Raw genomic sequence first — 22808 nt, forward strand, 5'->3', positions numbered from 1 at the left:
GAGTAGGACACGAGTCACGAGTCCGTCTTAAATAAGGCAGCAGGCGGAGACGCGCCGGTTTGCGCTGTCAGGGAATTCCGGGCCGCGCTGACGTCAGGAGGCGGAGGGCGGCGCTGCGCCGCGGAGAGAGAAGAGAGCGTGCGCCTCCGTAGCCGAGAGCCGTGTGCCCTTTTAAAAAAGCCAGCGCCGCTCAGCGCAACTCGATCCCTGCCTTAACTCACAGACAGCGCTCTGTGCTCGACACGGAGAGCGGAGACTTACCCAACAACAACATTAAATATCAGCAGCGCGCCCTCTGCGGAGACACGACAGACTTTTGGCTTTCAAACCGAAGGATTTAAGAAAACAAACGTTTTTTTTTGCGGATTACCACTGTTGCTATTCAGCGGGTACGTTCGTCTGCACGCCAAGGAGAAGTTACGGATAAACCGCGCTTGCGACGTTCACCGGTACTGACAGGAATCTTCGCCTCGTATTTGTGTTTTGACCCTTGGTTTTTTTTTTTTTGTTCTCTGGGGTTGACGCTTCTGCGTTTTATTCCCGCAGCGCTTATAACAAAAGCGCCGCCTGTAATTCAAGCTTCTTTATATGTGATCGCTCGTAATTTAATCATTTCAGCCGTTGACACCTTTCTGGTGTCCTAAATCGGACTCCTCGTATCGTCTGCGAGGGAAACTAAAAGATGTCCTCGTTTGTTCTCCAACAGATCGCGTCTAACTTTTGGGAGCGCTAGTGGAGACGCAAGCCGAACGAGTTTTACTACTAAGGGTAAGTCGGCTCCCTTGTGTCGGTTGTTTTATCTTCGTTATCCCCATGGTAAACCCGTGACTACTTGATAGTTGAGCGTTGGCCGTGACTGAAAGAAATTACGCTGCTTATTACAGGGTAGCAACAGTCTGTGTGAATGAAAGCGTTGTAGTAACGGTGACCGGAAGATCAGCCCTAGTTCCCCACGCGAATTAACTCTTCGCTGCCCACAAACGCACGCCTTTGAGACAACGAATCGCGTTCCGTCTTTACAGGGATAATCTTTAGACAAATCAAAGCACGGTTTGGTTATTGGGTTGGGCGTGTGATTGTGTAATATATCGCCGTGTTGTGTAAGTAGGGTGTTCGGGCAGAAAGTGTTTAGATTTAGGTTGTAAAGGCTCAGTCCCACGTGTGTCCGGTGGAAGGGGGTTGGGTTCGCTAATGTAAACTGACCCGGCCCATCCTCAATGTCCGGACCTGCCTACCAGCGTGTAAGAAAGACATTTGTCATTTAAAAGTAATGCTAAAATGCTAAAGTTATTTTCCCCCCGTTTCGTATAAATCGTGATGCCGTTAAACTAGGCGTGCGATTTTAAACTCGTCCCCTGTTAAATGGGTTTCTTGTCGCATAACAACAAATGCACGTGCTTGCATACGTCTTGAGCCATGCTGACCTAATAATATGTGACCCTGAACCACAAAGCCAGTCATGAGTAGGGGTATATTTGTAGCAGTATGCCAAAAATCATTAGGATATTAAGTAACATGTTTCATGATGATACATTTCCTACAGTAAATATATCAGAATGTAATATATGATGAGTGATATGCATTGCTAACTTAATTTGGACAAATTTAAAGAGGATTTTCTTTATATTTAGATTTGTTTGATTCCATTTTTTTTTTCAAGTAGTTGTATCGCAACTGAGTATTGTCCTAACCGAAATTACTTAATTAAAAAAATAATCATTTTACAGAAGACTACTTCTGTTTTACAATCTTTATGCATCTAAATGTTTTTGACTTTCAGCACTATGGAAGAAAAAAAAAACCAAACCAAACCAAAAAAAAGAGCATCACTTCATTGACCCATTTGTGTGTGTGTGTGTGTGATGGCAATGTGATCCACTGCTCTTTGTTTGACACGGGAGGGCAGGGCTCCACTGCGGGGATGTGCCGAGCTGGGCAGTCTCATAAAGCTGAATGGATTGCCTCAGCCTGCTCGTGCTGAACTGAATGCGTCTGTCTGAAAGGAAATCATTTGCATCATTTTCTACTAGAACAAGCTTCCAGCCCTGCCTGGGGGTGGGGTGATTTTACTCTCAGCGTTTGCATGTGCGTTTCGACATTATTCCGGTGTCCGGAATATGCAGGGAATATGCAGGGGAAATTTCTCAGTCACACGCTAGGAGGAATATCTGTGTTGACGTAGAATAAACATTGCCGACAGCATGTAAAGTTACAGTGAAACAGTTAGGCGTATTAGCGCACCTGAGAGGGTGAGTTGGGGCACTCTGCATTTTACGGGCGGTCATAAACACCCTTGGAAGTAAATACGGGGGTATATGAAGAACAGGAAGATCCCTTTGAAGATAGACTTCCGATCAATTAGCACGACTGACATGAAAACAGAGAGCCTGCATTTGTTTCTCTTTGAAGTTGTGGGTTGTAAATTTCGAAAGTGCAGCAGCTCAGTCCTCAGACCCAGCGGGTGTTTTGAATCAGCCGCCTTATTGCAGCGTCACTGCCCCTTTATTGTGATGGCATAAACTTGCGTTAAAGCTACAGGCCAGACTAAAATAAGAAACCAAATTGGTTTTAATATATGCTTGTTAGTTGTGTTTAGAACTGTGAAGGGCTTCGATTGGCCAAGTCCATTGCAAGAACTATTTCGAATTAGGAAAAAATTAATAGTATAATAGCATCATGACCTAAAATTCATTGTTGTTTTTTAACCGTCTTATCTTCCCATCACTGATGTTGAGTAATGATAGAACATTCAAAAGGGTGTGTTTGTGATCCTAACAGGTGGAATGAAGAGAAAATGGTGCAAGTTGCACATTTCACGTGATGGTGTGAAACGAAGGAATGATGATATATCATAGGTCAGTGGGCTTGCTTGAGTGCTTAGTCAACGTACGCTTGTCACGGTAGCCATCTGACAGTGATGATGACAGAGGGCAGGGCTTACACAAGTGTGGTTATACTGGTATTTCAGGACGGTCCAAACTGTACAAAAAAAGTTGTAGGCTGTAAAACCTCCTTGTTCATTCCATTGAGCTTTAACGGTTGCGTGTGTGGGAGTTTTTCCCCATGTTAGGACTGTACTTTTGTGGTAAAAGGAAGTGAGGTAGGAAAGTTAGAGGAATTTCAGACGAGAAAACGTGCGAGTCTGTGTGTTAAAAACAACAAAAAAAGAAAGGGTTTAATACTGTCTGACACTACTCATTCCACTTTTGACTGGTTTATTTTTCCTTTGTCACTTTGCCGGTCTGTTATCTCACATTTTGGCAGAATACCAGAGTGAGGGGGGGAAAGGGAAAGTGAGTAAAAGAAAGGAAGGGGTGGTGAAACTGTAGTGGGAGAGGTTAAGAGGAATGGAGAGTGGTGGAAAACAAAAAAGATCAGTCATGTTTCTGTGACTCAGTCAGATGTTTTTGGATGGATGCAACACACCGATCACTGACGTGCGTCATAACGTAGGGGGAGACATGACTGAGGAGGGATTATTTTCCTGTATCACAAACATATCTAGCTCACATTAAAGTCAAATTTTCCATCTATTTATGGTCACTAACTTTTCTCATATTTCAATTAGTGGCTGAAATATTTCAGATGCCAGACGTGACTCTTTGTCCTGATCCTGAGTGTCAGACACGAGTGCTGCCGTACCAGTTGCCATGGCAACCCGAGAGCCAGCTTTTTTGTGGTTTTATCCTTTTTGTTACTAATAACTAGTAAGTGTGCCTGTTTTGTTGGTGTCTAATGCACTTGCTTCTGGGAAACGAGGAGTTTGAATGTAGGAGGGGACTTTTGGGGGCTAATGTGAGACAAACAAGACAGATGTTCAAGGTTTGACTGTTCCAGTAATGAAAAGCTGTGATGTTTCGATGGCTGCAGAGAAAGGTCATTTCTGGTACTTTGTATTCATTATGTTAAAAGAGAATGAAAGAGCCAACTCGTGTTTTCTGACATCTCACAATGACACATTTGTACAGTCTGTGCGGCTGAGTGCATTAAAAGTTGTTGTTTTTTCTCGCAGATGGCAGATGCAGACACACTCCAGACTTTCATGTCTAGCAGACGTTCGCACACTGAGTCACTGCCATTCACGCACAGCTCCCGTCTTTCAGCTTTCTGCCATTTGGACTGTGTCTGTTGTGTAACGTCGGTCAATCTCTCTGTTCCTTAAAAGTTTTACTCTAGTTCTCAGGAGGAACTATTACACAAGTCGACCGACAGCGGTATGGATATATCCCTGACAGAAAGACAACAGCAACATCTGCTGAGCCTGAGGAGACTTAACAGGATGAGAAAGTAGACACCTGACCAATCGTTGCTTTCACTTTTTTTGGGCCATTCATAAATACGTACACACAGAATATGTTCCACAGGATGTTACATCATTCCCCCCAGTCCCCTTTAAGACACCCTCCCCTCTTTTGAGAGGCCCACTTCCTGTTGCTCTGACGACAACTTCCTGTCTTATCATATCTGTTCTGCTTTCTTTAATCTCACATGCTTGTACATTCACAAACAAGTGCAAAAGCAGAAGTTTTCCCTGACTATCCAGATAGAAATACCAACATATCTTAGATCAGCTCTCTTACACTTCTGTTAAACCGTTGAAAGGACATGTTTTTGAAGTTGTAATTGGGCAAATCTGTTAGTGGGGAAATACAAATAGATGAAGTTATTGATCTTGTAGTGAACAGTTCATAAATCCCCACTGTCTTTTTTTTTTCTCCAGTAGTCTATGTACATCACAAAACTGAAGAAAAGGTCTGTCACGAAGGCACCTTACAGAAGTAAAATGGTTTGTAAACTGTTTCATGTTGACTTCTCCTTTTATGAGTAATATCATTGTCAGTAATACACCTCATTCTCCTCAGAGAGTGTAATGACTAAAGGTGTTTTTTCAGCAGTGCTTACCACAGTGACAGCATGGCTGTTTACTCTTAATAGGACATGACCACTAGAGTTACTAAGAAAAGCATCATGTTTCTCTTTTTGTCAACTCAAAACATGTCATGTCAGGAATTACTATGAGTATTTAGATTAGGTTCAAATGAGTCCTTTCCTCTCTAGTAAGACAATGTTTTATGCACTTTTATACACCGCTAATGTGCCCTACATTAGCTGTTAATGAATACATATTTATTCATTAACCTGATAGACAACATTTTAGTGCTGGAGTGTTAATGTCATATAGATGCCTGTGATGTTAGTGCCGCTTATCTTCAAACGCTCCATCCAGATGGAGTTATCATCTGTCTAGCAACTATAAATTAGGAGCGCTGAACTAGGTCGAGGGTGATGACATGAAAACGAGAGCAGGGAAAGTAATCACAGAAGCCAGTTGTGACATTCTGAAAGCGTAATGGGGCCAGTCGTGAAAGTTTTTATTGTAATGTTATTTTTGGAAGGGTGGTGCAAGGTCGAGGAAGGCTTGTCGCAAAGCTACATGTAGATGAGGGCTCGGCCAGAGAGTCTCAGAAGCGAGCGCTACTCGTGTCCTCAGTTGAACTCCCTCTCGGGATCAGGATGTGCACTCTGTTGTATGTACGCATGTTTGTGTGGAGGCTACGAGTGTGGGCTTGGACGTCTTGAATCATTGGCAGACACACACAACCGCACACACACACACAGAGAAGGGAACAGACGCAAGCCTACTGTGACGTTGTGCTTCCTTGTGCCGCTGTGTGCTATCTCTATCCGAGGTGGGTTATATAATGGCCAAATGTGAGCGTTCACCCACAGGCCCTTCCGCTGGCCCCCCTTTGCTCACCGAGGAACATTCCAGCTCTCCCGTTTCCCCTGCTCTTCTCATCTACCTATCTTTATCCCAGTCTGTTCTCCCTCTCCTGACCTCGACTCCATTCCATGCCGCTCTTTTCCGCATACTCGAACACTCAGCTGTTTTGGCTCTCCGAGTTGCTACATGGTACTTTCTGGCAGGAATGAGGAGACTGTCGTCATGCTGGGAGATGACATCATTCACACAACCCGTAGCACTATTTTAAAATGGAATTGTTTTCACGTTGCCGTGTTGTTGATGTCAGTGCTCATCCATTTAAGTGAATTATAACCTGAATCAGTTTTTTCTTTTAAGGGTAGCCTACATATTTTCCTGTCCAGCTGAGTGGTTGATTAGTTCTCATGGTAAATTCAAGGTTTTTTTTTTTTTTTTTTTGTGGTGTTTTTTTGTTTTGTTTTTTAGCTTGATTGGTTGGAGACGCCCACATATGTGGCCTTCATTTGGTTTGGTGTTTTAGGCATTGATCTGGCAAGTGTGAAGACCAAGGCAGTGACTGGAATAGTTGTTTGATGTTTGTTGTCATGGGAAATTTTATCAAGCTGAGGGGCGATGTGGGGGTGAATGGGGAAATTTCTCGTAATTATGATATCATCGTTGTAACATTTATCAATTAAAAGTGATTCATAATTTAAATGAGTTCTAAACAGCTTTTGAAGTATGTATGAGAATGTACACATGACATTTCTAGAAAACATTTGGCTAAAGCATGAAAGCGAATAGAAATGTGACGTCTTTCGATAACCACACAACCTCATTCACTTTTATAATCAATTGCACCGCAAGCCACCTGTTTTCTCCTGTCTGATCGACATCAGTGAGTTTCGGATTCTCCAGTTTGGTGCAATATTTAAAAAACCCCAACTGTAAATTTACAGTTCATATGTTTTGCATCCAAAACAACGCACTGTGACAGATAACAATGACGGCACATTTTCAGAAATTCCCTATGCTGTTACTGGGGTGGGCGTCCCTGATCACCTGATTGTAAAGAGTGTGCAAGTGAAGGGGCAGAGTCAGGTTTGTGGGGTAAGCCCTTTCCATGGTTGAGTCATGGGAGTTCCCCAGTTACGCAGCAGACAGCTAGCTGTTATTAGAATTTGTGTATATGTGTTTCGATTTATCTCTCTTACAATAATAAGAATCTGTTTCGGGGTGCTGTATTGTTTCCACATTACTAGAAATCTATATTACTTCAAATTGAAAACGTTTTCTCGTAAAAAGCAAAGCTGTCGCAGTATGATTTGTCATTTTATGTGAAATGAGGAAATGTAGTATGGAGAAGTTTCAGTCGGGGTTTATGTATTTTCCCACAACCTCAGCAGTCTTAAAACCTTTTTTGGAGGGAAACAAAAGACAAAAGACCCCCAGTTGAAGATTGGAAAAAAATTGGTTTGTTTACTGTTGTTTTTTTCTTTTCTTTTTTGGTTCAATAAAAACTTAAACTAGTTTAGGATCACACAATAATAAGTCCCTTGGTTTGCACTTTGAACATGCCTCTTTACAAACTTACTTTTTCTCTTTCTGTAAACCCAATCAATTCCACCCTTTATTTTTCATAGGGTGTTTTTCCCAAGCAACAGTATTCACAAGTGATAGTTGGCTTTCCACACCGATACATCTCTATGAGAGCCAGGCCTGTGTTTGTTCAGTCACCTCCCCACAATAACTCTCACCATTGTGTGTAAGAGACAGTATCATGGATTTCCTCTCACTGTGGTCCTGCTCAACACCCAATAGCTCCCAGTGTTGAAGGCTGAAGATTCTTTAGTTTCTTAAAACTGATACTTCATAGTTATTTGTTGAATAAAATTATAGTTATTTAATTTGAGTGCAGTTTGGCCATATGAAATGGTTATATTTTTCATTGTGCTCCTAATATGGGATAGAATCATATGGTAAAAAACAGTTTTATTCTCTTTTGAAAAAAAAAAAAACTGTCACTATTCCACAATCTTTTCTCTTCTCTGGAGTCATTTTTGACATCCTGTCTGTGATGGGTTATTGGTGGCACAGCTGCGAAGCCTGGCTGTTTTTACTGCACATCACTGATTGGATGGAATAAAGCCAATGTAAAAGATCAGCAACACAAATGAGAGTAAAGTCTGTGCACTGATGATTACCTCTTTTTCTCTCTTCACAGCAATCTACAACCACAGAGTCAGCTGAGATGATCAGCTGTTGGTGCTAAACCCTAATTCTTCAGACGTTTGAGAAGTGGTGCTAAATGCTTATTTAACAGGTAAATTGTGTGTGTGTGTGTGTGTGTGTGAGTGTGAGTGAGAGAGAGAATGAATATGCAGAAACTGTTATAAGTATGCCTTGTGCTGCAGGGTCACGATTATTTCAGTCCCCACTAGCAGCTAAATCCGGAGTTCCTGAAATATCACAGAAGCCTTTTAATAGTGCGACACCATGAGCCAGAGAGGAGTGGGTGGGCTCGTGTGCACTGTAGGATCAAAATACACACACATACACACAGACTAAACCTGCTGAGCAATGAATAGCTCACACACACTGTATACAAACAGTCTCTGCATATTGTCACATGCTTATTCATCTTTAGACCAATGAATACCTTATCACCAAAACTGCAGCTTAAAATTATTAAAGGCTTGTGAGTTTCATCTGTAAGTGTTACACTGTATGCTGAGTTTGTAGCTCAGGACTAACCCATCAGGTTATACAGCATTTTATGGATGACACGTTTTGCATCTGTGGCCTGTTTGATAGTATAATAAGTGTGCTTGTGTGTGTGTGTGTGTTTATTTTGTGCTATAGAAAGAGAAAGCCTGTGTGTGTCACACTTGAAACACTTTTGCCAAGTCCATAATTAGTGTGCACTAGGCGTCCTTTGCTGTATGGGTATATATGCACGTGTGCCAAGCATTTTCAATCGTCTGTCTGTGTGTGTGTGTGTGTGTGCGCGCCCGCTTGCCAATATTTGTGCATCCAGTGTGTGCCATGTGTGTTCAGAATGCGTGGGAAGCTCAGTGTGTTTGCATGCGTGGGTGTTTCATGGGAGCACAGCCGGTCTTCTCACTTTGGTGTCTCCCTAAAGGACACTTTAATTTTAGACCCGTCTTTTTTCCCTAATCTGTCCATCCATCCTGTTCAAGCCTTCTGCTGTTCCTTTCGTCCCTCCACCCCTTGCTCTCTTTCTCTCTATCCTTCCCTCTCTCCATCACGCCTGGCCTAATGAGATTAACCTCAGTGTCTCTCTTGTCATAGACACACACTCATACACATGCAAATAATCAAACTCAAGCAACACAACACAAGAACACACACTGCTTTATGTACACATGCACACAGACACCACTGGCTTGACTCCAGGGCTTTGCTCTGTTTGTCCCCTCCCTCTGATCGCTCTCACCCTCTGCCAAGAGGCCCTAGGAAGGGTTATAATGACCTCAGTGTACTCACCCTACAGGTGAACTCCCACAAGCCCATCTGTGCACCCTTTCCTCCCATTAGAATACAGAAGAGCACTGCCCCCTAGAGGCAGAGAGTGGCACTGTAATTCTGGAGGTTTTCTTTGTTATTAGCTGCCTTCAGGCCAAACACTCATGCAGACTACAAAGGATGTGTTTTCCCCCTGTGTTTAATGGATTTGGCAGTTATTTGTGCCTCACCCCTTATGTCCCATCTCTTTTCTTTCTCTCTCCAGTTGGCAGGAGTAGCAGTAAACAGCTTCTCCTTCTTGTTGGCCCTCTCTGTTTTGCAGTGGAGGGCTTCACACTCACAGCTAGTGTGGTGAGTAACCATGTGTTCTGTTCTCTTGGTAGATTGTAGCACTGAGCAATCATTTAAATCAGTAAGAATATTTGCTGCTTGTTAGTGCATATGAAATCATTTGGTACACTTCAGTGTTGGTATGGTTAACTTAAATCTGAGGTCAAATAAATTGACATTTTTTAAAAATCTTAAGTAAAAAAAACGAAAGCACAATGAATAAATGCACAACATAATTGCTAAAACGTCAACTAAAATTAAAATGAAAAGTTCATTTAAAATACTACAACTAAAAGTTCTGATACACTTAAGTGTGTCTGCTCTGCCATCTGACTTGAGCCAAGATATTGAAAGCAGCATAATGGTTTAGCAGTTGAATAGTTCAGTGTCACAACCACTTCATTACATGTTGAAAAGAATTCAAGAATTTAAGTTGTTGTTTTTTTTCCAGCAGTGATAGATATATTGGCTAATGTAATAAAGACATATTGGAAACTAAATTTTCATTGTTTATTGACTAGGCTGGATGCATCACACATCAGAACAGTTCACCGGGTGCAGCACACGGGACCCTTTTCCTCTGGACGGACTCAACCGGGGACCATGGGCTCCTGTGGGCAGCCGCGCCTGGTCACCTCCCTCCAGGTAATATTTCATGATCAGGGCCGCATCATGCTTTTAGTGACTAATAAAGTTAGGCTATCTGAGCTGTGAGGAGGAAAGATCAAAGTAAAACTTTTTTTTCTATCACTTGATAGGTGCTTATCAGGTGTCAATCAGCACCAGTTCCTCCCCCATATGCCACCGAGTCACATGACTGGGCTAAATCATCCTAGCAAATTCCTAAACAATGGGTGAGTTTGTAATAAGCTTTATTATTGTTTTACAGATACTTATGGCAAAAGTTTTTTAATGTGTCCTTGTATTTCCAGTCCATTACATCGAGGAGATAAGCAAGACCTGTCTCAGGCTTTGTTGCCAGGATTACAAAGGATACCGACTGCTCCTCCCAGGCCTTGGGAACAAACCAGAACTGGCCAGGGATATGAGCCATTGCCTGGTGATAACCACAACCGACTGCATAATGGCTACAATGCAGGACCTCCTGCACACCTCACAGCTCGAGCCAGTCAGCTACTAAAGGTGATTATTGAGCTAATATTTCATTACCTTTTCCAGTACCTTTTTTTTTTTTTTTTTTTTTTTTTTTTTTTTTTGTTATTTAAAAATAATATGTTCCTGTATAAATCTGTATTCTTAATCGTATAAGTAGTGAAAAACTAGTTTTATATTACACTAAAGTTATTTTTTGCTTAATTGAATGTATAGCACGCTTAAAGGAATGGTTCACTCAAAAATGAAAATCATTTACTCACCCTCTCAGGTTTGCAACTACTTGAGGTTGAGTAATTGATGACAGAATTTTCGTTTTTGATCTATTCCTTTAACTATGTTCTGTGGTTGAGAGTACTTTCGCTAACTTTTTTTTTCTCTTGCTTTATCCACAAGTATGGTGCTCCTCATCCTCCTCTACCAGCCCATGGCTTACGGCCCATGCCTCCATTACCTGATATGTGGACACAACTTCAGGCTCAGCAGCAATCCAGGGGACCTCATTCTCATTCTGGACAGTTAAAACGGCCTGCACCCCTTCTTGGAGAGCAATCTGTCATTCAGCATACCCCTGCTCCATCTCTGCACCGGCCCATGGAGGACTGCCCCAGTCCAAATAAGAAAAAGAAGAGCTCTGGGTGTGAACAGGTTAGTCAAGAGTATATCATATCTTTTCATATATCAGTATATCTTTTGATATGCTCACCTCACCTCTATACTGCTTCTTATAAAAGATGCCTCATTCCGCCATGCAGCGCATATCCGGGCCACCTGTACATTTGAATCAGCAGCCATCCTCCAACTACCCCCCACCCAAGCCTGGCTATTGGAACCCATTGCACAAAGGTGGAACACCCTGGAACCCAAATGAACACAAAAGCAGACCCATTGATTTCCAGGTCAGTCACTGCTGATCTGAATGTGTATACACAATAATATTTTCTGTCACTGCCATTTTTATCAGCTTTTTAAGTTTACCCTTTTTGACAAAAGCTATAAATCAGGTGCAAATTAATTTAGCGGGTTAAATATCTAGACCTGTCTGTAACTGGAGTATTGTAGCATGAAATGTGGTTTGACTTTAACTGAGATAATTAAAGATCATTCTGTAATTAAAGACATTTGTGTAAAAACCAACAATCTGATAACTTTGAAAGCTGTGTATTATGTGATTGTTGGTTTCCCTTTTGTTTTGAATTAATGTTCTTGTCTTATTTAACCAATTCATATTCTCTGTTTACAGGATTCATCTAAGTCAGGACTTGGAAGCTTCCCCTATAAACCGCCTCCCTTGAATCCATCAACCACATCTTTACCCACCATTTCCAACTCAAGAGGCTACGAAGAAAGCAGGGGGCCTCCACCACAGCCCCACAAGACTGCTCAGTCACCACAGTCTCTGGGACCACCTTCACAAAACCCTCACATCCACCATTCTACATACTCCTACCCCAACATCAGACCTTCAGCCCAGACTCAAGTGGAACCACGTGTTACTGTTTCACAAAGAAGACATGATTCTGCATTGAGTTCTTTGAATAAACAGGCTCCACCACCACCTACATCCTCATCATCACCACGGGCAAATGGGGAACGCCCTGCACCCTCACCAGCAAACCAAACCTCTGTGCCTTACAGTCATCCCCAATTCCAGCCTCACCCAGGGCTGGTCCATTCCAGCCCACCAGCCAGCAACCAGGCCCAGGCCACAGTACCTCAGCACAACCCCCATAAACCCTGGAGGAACCAGGTAACACACTCAAGACTTAAAATTGCTAGCTGTTTAAAATTAGTAAATAGTACACTACACAACATGTGCTATAAACTATAAATGTTATAAATAGTTACAAATTTGTGTTTTATGTTTTGTTGACCATAATATTCATTTCCGTTTAGGAATCACCAGACTTTTCAGCAAGAGGGGATTCTCAGGTTGCCGCACGCCTTTCTCAGGCACCGAATAGGCTTGCTGGGGGCAACCAGGGTCCAGGGACCCCCCAGCGTGTGAGCCCTCCTCAGGCCCCTGCTCGAAAACCTGTCATTACCCCAAACCTAGAAACTCCTCATCCACCTTGCTCTCTGCAACTATACACCAATGTTGGAAGCATCCCTGCCACAAGCTCAGCACCCTCTGCCGCCTCCTCCATTCCCAGCACAGTGAGCAGCTGGAGAGCAACGGATTCTTCAGTGTTAATCTCAAACCCAAACCATGTATCCATGATTGGTCAAAATGTAACACATCCAGGGTATCAGGGTGTCCACCCTGGTGTTGAAACCCATCCAAACCAACATAGAGGGGGACAATCTCAGATTCGGTCCAATTTACCCCAAACAGGACAAGGCAGACCTAACTACATCCCAGTGTCCTCTTCTCCCTCCACCCTAAACTCAGGTCTTCAGAGATCAGGGGAGAGCGTCATCACCAGCAAGACTTCTCAACACTTCTTCAACACGCTCCAAGTCAGTTCACCTTTACATTGTCCTCAACCTCCAGAACCCAAGGTCAGCTCAGCCCTCAAGCCAATTTCTAGTAATTCATATGTGTCAGCACCTATCCAAGCCTCCTGCTCAATTTCTCAGGCAACTACTACTGTTCCAGCCCCAGTCTACCGAAGGTCTTGTTTGCAGCCTGCAGCGTCAAGCTCTCAGTCGATTGTTGATGCTTTGAATAAACTTGATGCAGAGCTGCAAGGCCACATGCAAGCAGAAGAGAGGAGGAGAGACCATGATGAAGAACGAAAACAAAATGCACACCAAGAAATGGAGACAAAGCCACACAACGAGTCTGCCATCAAGAGTCTGGAACGCTTGCTGTCAGGTAGCACAGCTGAGCCTCCACCTCCGCGTTTGTCACCAGCCAATGCACTCTCCTCCATCTCACCTCCTAGTCAGAATTCACCACCTTATCCCTGGTTGAGTCGCGGTGGAGTGCCCCCACGTCTTTCTGGAACTGCAGCAAATGTTATGGAACGGTCACAACCACCTCCTCTTACCCCCCAGACAGAATATGCCCGTGAGAAACAAAGGCAAAGAGAGAAATGGAAGAGTGGCGCATCGTCTCAGAATTCCACTGGGAATGCCACATACCCCTCAGAGCTGGGTCTCATCAGCCACTCCGACAACCACCACAGCCACACCATGCAATTGAAACCTGACCCATCCAAAGATGTCACCATGTTAAAAACCTCTAATAATGCTGAGATTATAAATGCAATTCCCAACCCTCCACCTCTGCGAGAGCCACCCAGACTTTACCAGGCTTTCCCCAAGGATGTTAGCACAACTACAAGCAGCCTTCAAAAACATATGCCCAGTACAGGACTTGGTAGTCTGGGTAGCAGTGCTAGAAGTTGCAGTAGTGATTCTGATGGTGCCCAGTTTGAGGAGGAAACATCTGAGCTCTTGCCTGATGGATTGGCCAACATTATGAAGATGCTGGATGAGTCCATCAAGAAAGAGGAGGAATTGTATTCTGACCAGAGTGGAAAACAGGCAGTACCGAAACCTCAATTTTCTACAAATGTGGCACCTATGAAGAGTTATTTGTGTGCTCCAGACCTCATGCCTGCACTAAAGCAATCTCCAACGGTTGATTATCAGATAGATGGCCATTCAAGCCCACCTGTGTTGAGTCGGCAAGGTTCACTGGCATCTCCTTGTAGTCGTACTTCATCACTTGAGGAAGAAGAGGACATTCTTAAGGTCATCCCCAAGCCTGCCAATTCCATTAGCATGCAGTCCCAAGAAAGCAATCTTGCCACTACAGGAACCAACTATCGCCATAGTGACTTGGCCAAGCTGTATGGCCTTCCAGAGGTAGAAAAAAGTGAGTGCGAGGATGATGAAGAAGAGGTTGATCGAGATGAAGATGAAACTCCATCCTGTTCACCACCACCACAGCGGCCACACCTCCATCAGACAGGTGTTAACAGCATGTTTAAAAATCTTGCGTCTGTACTTGAGAGCCAGAAGTACACCTACCGAGGTGGACCCTTTGGTCGTCCTCCTCCCTCAGCTTATTTGGGAGTTAAGTATTCTTCATCTCTTTCTCTGGAGCCTGACATTTGCAGACAACAACAAAGCACTTCTCCCACATCAGGTTTATCCAATCATCCAGGCTTTAGCAGTCCAACGCAAACCCCTGCCATTAGTAACTCAGGACAGCCCTGTCCCCTGTCACCTACAGATTGGGAATCAGAGAGGAAGAGAGGGGATAAGATAAGCCACTCAGATCTTTTGGGAAATGATGATGAGGACGATATTTTAGAGCAATCCACAGGAGAGAAGGATTCTAGAAGTGTAAATAACTTGTTAAAAAAACGGCCAATACTGACCACCATCTCAGAGTCTTCTCTAGCGGAGCTTGGTCATAGCTATGAGGTGAACAAACACATGCTCCCTCAAAGGCAGAGCTCACACACAGAGCCTAAGGAGACATGTAAACCTGAAAAAGAAAAGGACCGACACAGAGACAGAGAACGAGAGAGGAAACACAAACACAGCAGCAGTAGCAAAAAGCATGAGGACAGGAAAGAGAGAAAGAAAAAGCACAGAGAAAGACATGACGATGCATCACTTTCCTCATCCTCATCTTCAAGCTCCAGTCGACGGCACAGGGACGGAAAGTCACATAAGGAAAAAAAGAGCAGGCAGGTACTGGGTAACCTGGACCTTCAGAGTAAGGAGTTTAGAGAGAAGGAACAGGACCGTGACGGAGACAAGAAGAGAAGGAAGGATGAATGTAGCCGACCCCAGAGTGAAGGAGAAGAGTGGGCACAGAGTAAAGACAAGGGCACCAGCTCTGGACATTCGTGTGATCTCCCATCAGCTTCTTCAGCATTATGTTCTGATCAGAAACAAACAGCACTGACAGACGGGCCACCCAAAGAACTAAAGATACGCCTCATAAAGGTGGAGTGTGGGGACAGGGAGACATTTATTGCTTCAGAGGTAGAGGAGAGGAGGATTCCTCTGGAGGAAATCACCATAAAGAACACAGCTAGTGAAATCATCAGAGCCTGCAAGTAAGCAACATTTGCGTATAGGAAGTCTTTTAAACAGACTGTTTCTTGGCTGCAGTTGCATTTTATTTTGGTGTGATTTGGACAGAGAAAGGCCATTTTTAATGTTTAATGTCTTCTTGTTTCAGGGGGGCTCGCGTGAAGGGGAAATTTAAGGAATCATACCTCCTGCCTGCTCTCTCTGTTAAACCTGTTTTGTCAGAACTGCCCATTCCTCAAGAGAAACTCAACCCCCCCACACCTAGCATCTATGTAAGTTCTGCATTAGCATCGTCAGCATCTCCTGTCCCCTTGTGGTCTTTTTGTGTATTACACACACAAAAACCTCTGCTCAAGTAAAAACACAGTTGATGCCGTTTTAATGATCCCATGTTATGGTTGTTTCTCTACAGCTGGAAAGTAAAAGAGATGCATTCTCTCCAGTCTTGCTGCAATTCTGCACAGATTCCAAGAATCCCATTACTGTTATCCGGGGACTAGCTGGCTCCCTCAGATTAAGTACGTTTATGCAGAACTGACGGATGTATAGACAGATACTCAAGTCATACATTTTGTAACTTTAACGGTTGCTTTTGTGGATTTGTGGAAAGTTTATTTTTCATTCCTTCCTCTTCATAGATCTTGGCCTGTTTTCTACAAAATCTTTGGTGGAGGCAAACGCAGAGCATGCAGTAGAGGTCCGGACCCAGGTCCAGCAGCCAGCTGATGAGAACTGGGATCCCAGTGGCACTGGCCAGACCTGGCCCTGCGAGAGCAGCAGGTCGCATACAACAATTGCCAAGTATGCCCAGTACCAGGCCTCCAGCTTCCAAGAGAGCTTACAGGTATGAACACAAACATACAACCAAAACAACACAAAAATTAGGTGACATACCTACCTAACACAGTGTGCGTTAGTTTCCAGAAATTTCCAGAGAAGATTCCAGTATTTTGCGAATACTGTTTAATTTTTGTTTGTACAGTTCTGTCTGATGTAAAAGAAAAAATTAATTTCCATTTGAATCATATGCACTGAACATTCACCTATACAATTGTCTTCTTTTTAAAGGAAGAGAAGGGCAGTGATGAAGAGGATGATGAGGATGAAGATGAGAAATCAGCCACTAACTCTGAGAATACAACCAGTAACTCCTCAACTCCCAGCTCAAGGTAAATGATTCTTTGCACCTAATTGTTGATTTTGTCCAATTATCCGATCTTTTATTTCATTTTATTTATAATTGTATTATTTTTCAATCTTCAAAATGTTGTTGCTTAAATTGGTTTAATTTGTCTTTATAGTTTAGAGCAGAAGCCTGGGGGGAAGATTATAAAATTTGGCACCAACATTGACCTGTCCGATCCCAAAAGGTAAGACCTGTTGTGCATAATTGTATACATTTATAGCAAGAAAGTTTATAAATCAGTTTTATCTAAATTGTGTTTTGTCTTTTTCTTTTAGATGGAAGTCTCAGCTGCAGGAATTGCAGAAGTTGCCGGCATTTATGCGTGTGTCCTCCAGTGGCAATATGCTGAGTCATGTTGGCCACACCATTTTGGGAATGAATACAGTGCAACTCTACATGAAAGTCCCTGGCTGCCGCACACCAGGTTTGATGCAATTCCTAATAACTTTCTTGATTTGTGAGTTGTAGAAATTAAGATAGATTGTCAGCTTTGGTAATTTTATTGACGTTAAATGCTTTTATCATCAGGACACCAGGAGAACAATAACTTCTGTTCCGTAAACATCAATATTGGGCCTGGAGACTGTGAGTGGTTTGCTGTCCATGACAACTATTGGGGGGCCATCAGTGATTTCTGTGAAAAGTAAGAAAGAGTTTACAAAAGCACTGTCAAATAACACTAATAGCCAAAACACATTTAATTCTTATATATTTTTGCTTAAATGAATATTAAGAAGTTTGTGCATTTTTCTCTCAGGCATGGAGTAGACTACCTGACAGGGTCATGGTGGCCGGTTCTGGATGACTTGTATCGCGCTAACATCCCTGTTTACCGGTTCATCCAAAGACCAGGAGACCTGGTATGGATCAACGCAGGCACTGTACACTGGGTTCAGGCCGTGGGCTGGTGCAACAACATTGCTTGGAACGTGGGACCTGTCAACTGTGAGTAACCTACAGATTAACTTTTGTTCTCTTTATGTTAAAAGTGGTGGCTGTATGCATGTATGATGTGTACCAGAACAACCTGCGTTGTTTTGAACTACATTTTATCAGCCTTGACAGTTAACTAAAATGTTGCAATAAACATGTTTTTCCGAATTTGTAGCTTATCAGTACCAGTTGGCTTTAGAGAGATTTGAGTGGAACGAAGTGAAGAAAGTCAAATCCATCGTTCCCATGATTCACGTATCCTGGAACGTGGCACGGAACGTCAAAGTCACCGACCCGGACACTTACAAGATGATCAAGTGAGTATTTCAGTATCAGTATATCAAGTGATAAACTTTTGATTTTTGATTGCCTCCATTCTCCAGTGTTTCGCTTTAGAAAAAAACATCTGCTAAATGTAATCCATTTGCCTTTCCTTTTCCTTTTCAGACACTGTCTCCTTCAGTCTATTAAACACATTCAGATTCTGAGGGACCAGCTGGTGGCAGGAGGAAAGAAGATTTCTTACCAGAGCAGGGTGAAGGATGAGCCGGCCTACTACTGTAACGAATGTGATGTGAGTGCATTGTGTTTCATTATTTGTAAAGTATATCTTCATATTCTTTCTTTGGGAACAAGTCTTTGGAGGATTTTTCTGTCATCGCAATAATAATGTAAGTTTTTTTTGTTTGTTTTATTCTTGTGCAGGTGGAGGTGTTTAACCTGCTGTTTGTGACCAGTGAGAACGGCAGTCGGAAGATGTATGTGGTGCATTGTGAGGACTGTGCACGACAACGCAGCCCAAACCTCTCTAATGTAGTAGTGCTGGAGCAATACCGCATGGAGGAGCTCATGAGCGTGTACGACTCTTTCAGCTCGGTGAGTGTGCCCACACGCTTTGTCAAAGTCAAACAGCAAAGCTTCAGAAAGAGCTAACCTCTATCATTTGTGCTTGTGCTTTCCCAGACTACCAGATGAGGTCGTCTCATTCCTTTCCCTCACACAGCCATAACCAAAACTCCTGTTCGCAGGACAAGATCTTTTATTTTAGTCCAATTAAGACTTAAAACATTTACCGTTGGGAAAAGAAACTTACTACTGTTAATATTTGTTGAACAGCCAATCGAGAACCAGTTTACTCAGCATTGTTTACAGAACCAATCAGCCAATAAGACTTCAGTTTACTTCTGTCGGTCTTGTGTACCAACCCCTGAATGGCTCTGCGGGACTTCAAGTGGAACCCAGTTTGGCGCTGTCATGGCTTACAGCGGCAGAGTTGCCGAGATCCTGTCCGTTTGGGTTTTGTTCTTAAGTTTGTTTGTTTTGGGGTTTTTTTTCTTTTTTTTTTGAATTTTTTTTTGAATTTTTAAAAAAAAACATTTTTTGAGGGGGGGTGTTGAATACTGAAATGTGTAAATGCTCTTTGTATTTTCCGTGGGTGCTTTGTTTTTTTCATTCGATAATTTATTTTTAAACCTAGAACAGCCTAGATATATACCACATTGGCCTTGTGACTTGTATTTAGTGAAGAGATAAAAATTAATAATACTAATAATAGAGCTATGGACATTTTTCTAAAGCATTAAGAATTAAAAGAAATACAGTTGTTCAGAATGCTTCAAAACATACGGGTTTTAAAAGACTTTTTCAGTTTCAGTATGGAATGTTGTGTTTATATCATCAGGACAAGCGTTTTAGGATTGCATTTTTAATCAGTCATTTTTCCTGCTTTTTTTGTGAGTATAATTATCCTGTTTCATCTGTTTTGTTCAGTGAATTGTTTCTCGCCTCTATACAGATCTATTATCGTTGATTTTTAATTTTTTTTTTTTTTTATTTAAAATGTTCTTCTATTTATTGGATATAAAATGTTCTCCCCTGCCTCAACATGGTTATCAGAGATGTATTAAGGGTTTCTATTGTTAGTCTAAATCCTCTGTAAGATTTCAAGGGTGCTGATTCTTTTTATGAGTTTCAAACTTTTGAGTTTTGGTGCTTGCCCCTTTTAAATATCTTTCCTGTCTATATATTAAATATCTCATAACTGACTCTTTGTCCACCTAGATTGTAGAGCACAGAGGGTAGGGTTTGAGTAATCCGAAATTGTCTGTTAAACACAAATGTTTTAAAAAGACCGTTTTCCCCACGTATGTTAACAGGTGACTTGTATGTGATCACTGTTAATTATTTGAACACCTGCTCACTTGCCAGTTTTCAATGTTTCGTTTAAACAAATAAAAGACAGATTAAATACAGGGGCCATGTTCATATGAATTCTCCGAATGGACCTGTGCTCTTGGCATCTTTTGTTTTTCTTTTTGACTAAGATGGTGACTTGGACTGATGTCAGTAATTCTGAGCCTAGACTAGCAGCTACTCTCATGAATTCAGTTGATTCATGAATTGGGGCTAAAATCAGTTTTTGATACTTACACATTTAGTGGTGCTTCTGTCCTGTTGTAAATGCTGTTTGTTTTAAGGACAAAGTTGTCGTGCTGAATACAGCAGGCATAATCTTTCTATATACACAGTATACAGTAATTGGCTGGAGTGGGATGTCATACTGTAAGGCAAAAAAATCACATTGAACTGTAAATTGCGGCATTTTACTGGAATGAGTAACAGTGTGAAAGGGGGTTTAACGCATTATTGTTTTTGATTTATATACTGTAATTTGTTACAGCTTTAGAAGCGTTAGCGTGAAATAATTCATGTATTATCAGGAAAATGGTTTTGATTATGATATAGATGGTGCTGAGTTCTTCTTGAGCTACTCAATTTTTTTAAGAAATATTTTTCCTGTTGCAATATACACACTTTCCTCTTTTCCTCATTTTTATTTTTGTGGTTATTTAAAATCTGCACTGTTTTGGAATTCACACACGAAGCAAACTGAGCCAGACATGTCTTAAACACTTTGTGAATTCGTGTGTCATTGATATGATTACTCTGAATAATATTAAATGCTTTTGATAAACTTTGATCTGTGCCATGTCTCTGTGTTCGTTCATTCATTCATTCAAAGCAAAGGGCTTTCAGCTTTATGCAGTTTTCAGCTTTATGTATTACAATATTGCAAAGACAAAAATGCTGACTTGCATTATCAGGTTGCTTACCTTTACAAGTGTAAATCTTTTCTTTTCTTTTTTTTTTTTTTTTTTTGTAAAATTTTACACACTTTTTTTTACAAAAGGTTATTTTTGCAAATGTTTTCCCCACACATTATCGCTGCCATTTCATCAGCCCGTACCAAGCGCACTGTTATCTACTTGTTTATTCATCTCATGTTTTCATGTCAGGTTTATTCCTATCAAAGTTCTTTCCGGTTCTTCTCTGCTGACGCAGGTTCAGTGGAACCAAAGCTTATGTTTGTGATCGGCTCTCAGTAACATGCCCTATCGCTACACTTTTGAAATTTTCTCACTTTATTTAGCCGCTTTTAAGTGTTCCAAATTAAAAACTCATGGGCCGGACCAAGCATTCATTTCAACCAACAATTATTTTGCAACAAAATGTAATTAGAGCTCCGTTACTGCAGAAATGTACTCCCATCATAACTCTCCTAATACATTAGCTGACACTTTTATTTAAAGTGACTTAGCACAAAACTACCCAGGACCACAAGTAAAGAGTTGTAAAAGGACATTAGAAGTTCACTCAGAGGTTAACGTTGCACAGGCGTGCGGATTTCCTACTTCCTGTAAGTACAGGAAGCTGTTTTCACCCTTCCTTTGACATTACTCTATTTTGCTCGATTCAGAAAGCCAAGTCCTTGTTTAATGTACAAAGCCTGAACACAAGCATCACTGAGGTGAACTCAAAATAGCACTTGCCACAAACCAGAGGCTGGTGAATGCAAATCACTCAAAAGTCATGTTGAGCCTTAAAAAAAAAAAATCTACAACTATTTACAGCAAACCTTGAGTAATATGTGGGATAGATTTTGCACATTAGCATTAGTCATTACAGCCAAAATAATTCATCTCAGTCATGCTAAAAAGTTTAACTTTTCTCCTAGCAAAGATCTTATCTTTTCAGTCTTAAAAGGTCCTCCTTTGAGTGAGGTCTGGGGTCATTACCCAGGGGAACAGAGAGGGTAAACACTGACTAGAAATCTGACACATTAATTGATCTGTGTGTGATTTCTACCACGGATGCGCTCTTATCAGTTACGCAACTCAACATTTACTCTATTCCTCCCATGTGCAACCACTCCCACTGTATTTTCTGATATTCTTTTCATCATGAAGGAGAAACCATGCTGCTCCACTCCATCCTTCTTTCAGCTCTCTCAATCTGCCCTTGCCATCAGCTGTTTGTGATCATTTCTTTTCTTATCCCGTGTGGCCTTCAAGACTAGAATCTGATCAAAAGACCATAAACAGCCTTCCTTAGTCACGTAAAATTTTCCACTATGTTAATTAACCTTAGTGTATGTATGCATGTATAAACAGTAGTCAACATTTGAAGTGGATCAAACCTTTTAAGTCACTAAATCATGTATCAAAATGCATTTTTGTCTTATGACAAATTTTATGAACTTTTTTTATCTTTACATTTTCACTACTGTATATGTCTGTATGCATATCTCGTATGTGCATGTTGGTCTGATGGCTAAGAATGGCGGTAAACTGAAAAGCAATGGTTCAATGGTTTAAAGTATTTAGTTTTGCATAAAAAAAAAAAACAGTAAAAATCCCCTTTACATGTATGAACCAGAATCCAATGGGGTTTTTTTTCATCCAACATGACAGCAAGTTTGTTCCTAGGTGACACTTCAGTTTAATTCACAAATGCATTAAATTCAGACTCAAAAGTTGTGACATTTGCTTTAATTGTGAAAAACAGTAAAGGGACAAGTTACAGTTTGAGGTAAAACATTAATGCCAATGAATAAGAAGATCAGAAGCCCTAAGTTCTTTTGATTTCCGATTACATTTCTAATTTAAAAATCGAAAAAAGAAACAGCAAAAAAAAAAGCACAAAAACCAAGACTTTGGATTGCTGTTATCTCTGCAATGCCCCCTAAAAGGCCAACAATCGTTGCATAACAATTGC

At 41.6% G+C, this 22808-nt stretch overlaps 1 protein-coding gene across 4 annotated transcripts in view; it reads left to right on the forward strand.

Moving 5' to 3' along the window:
• The window catches only part of kdm6ba (lysine (K)-specific demethylase 6B, a), a 36943-nt gene extending 16212 nt beyond the window's left edge, over positions 1 to 20731 (forward strand). Inside the window, exons 1-23 of one of the 4 annotated variants that reach the window (XM_043243587.1) lie at positions 85 to 449; positions 707 to 768; positions 7929 to 8027; positions 9456 to 9541; positions 10042 to 10165; positions 10279 to 10374; positions 10453 to 10663; positions 11030 to 11281; positions 11368 to 11532; positions 11877 to 12383; positions 12530 to 15657; positions 15783 to 15906; positions 16047 to 16152; positions 16273 to 16478; positions 16703 to 16803; positions 16936 to 17004; positions 17096 to 17244; positions 17349 to 17463; positions 17578 to 17765; positions 17929 to 18070; positions 18201 to 18327; positions 18459 to 18629; positions 18717 to 20731. In XM_043243587.1, the coding sequence (XP_043099522.1) occupies positions 10047 to 10165; positions 10279 to 10374; positions 10453 to 10663; positions 11030 to 11281; positions 11368 to 11532; positions 11877 to 12383; positions 12530 to 15657; positions 15783 to 15906; positions 16047 to 16152; positions 16273 to 16478; positions 16703 to 16803; positions 16936 to 17004; positions 17096 to 17244; positions 17349 to 17463; positions 17578 to 17765; positions 17929 to 18070; positions 18201 to 18327; positions 18459 to 18629; positions 18717 to 18728 (5988 nt within the window). In that variant the 5' untranslated portion in view covers positions 85 to 449; positions 707 to 768; positions 7929 to 8027; positions 9456 to 9541; positions 10042 to 10046 and the 3' untranslated portion in view covers positions 18729 to 20731. Of the gene's footprint in view, positions 1 to 84; positions 450 to 706; positions 769 to 7928; positions 8028 to 9455; positions 9542 to 10041; positions 10166 to 10278; positions 10375 to 10452; positions 10664 to 11029; positions 11282 to 11367; positions 11533 to 11876; positions 12384 to 12529; positions 15658 to 15782; positions 15907 to 16046; positions 16153 to 16272; positions 16479 to 16702; positions 16804 to 16935; positions 17005 to 17095; positions 17245 to 17348; positions 17464 to 17577; positions 17766 to 17928; positions 18071 to 18200; positions 18328 to 18458; positions 18630 to 18716 lie in introns of those variants that run through there. The other 3 variants (XM_043243591.1, XM_043243588.1, XM_043243589.1) reach the window with 3 other exon arrangements.
• The last annotated feature ends 2077 nt before the right edge of the window (positions 20732 to 22808 follow it).

Source organism: Puntigrus tetrazona, chromosome 7 (assembly GCF_018831695.1).
Source record: "Puntigrus tetrazona isolate hp1 chromosome 7, ASM1883169v1, whole genome shotgun sequence".
NCBI lineage: Eukaryota > Metazoa > Chordata > Actinopteri > Cypriniformes > Cyprinidae > Puntigrus > Puntigrus tetrazona.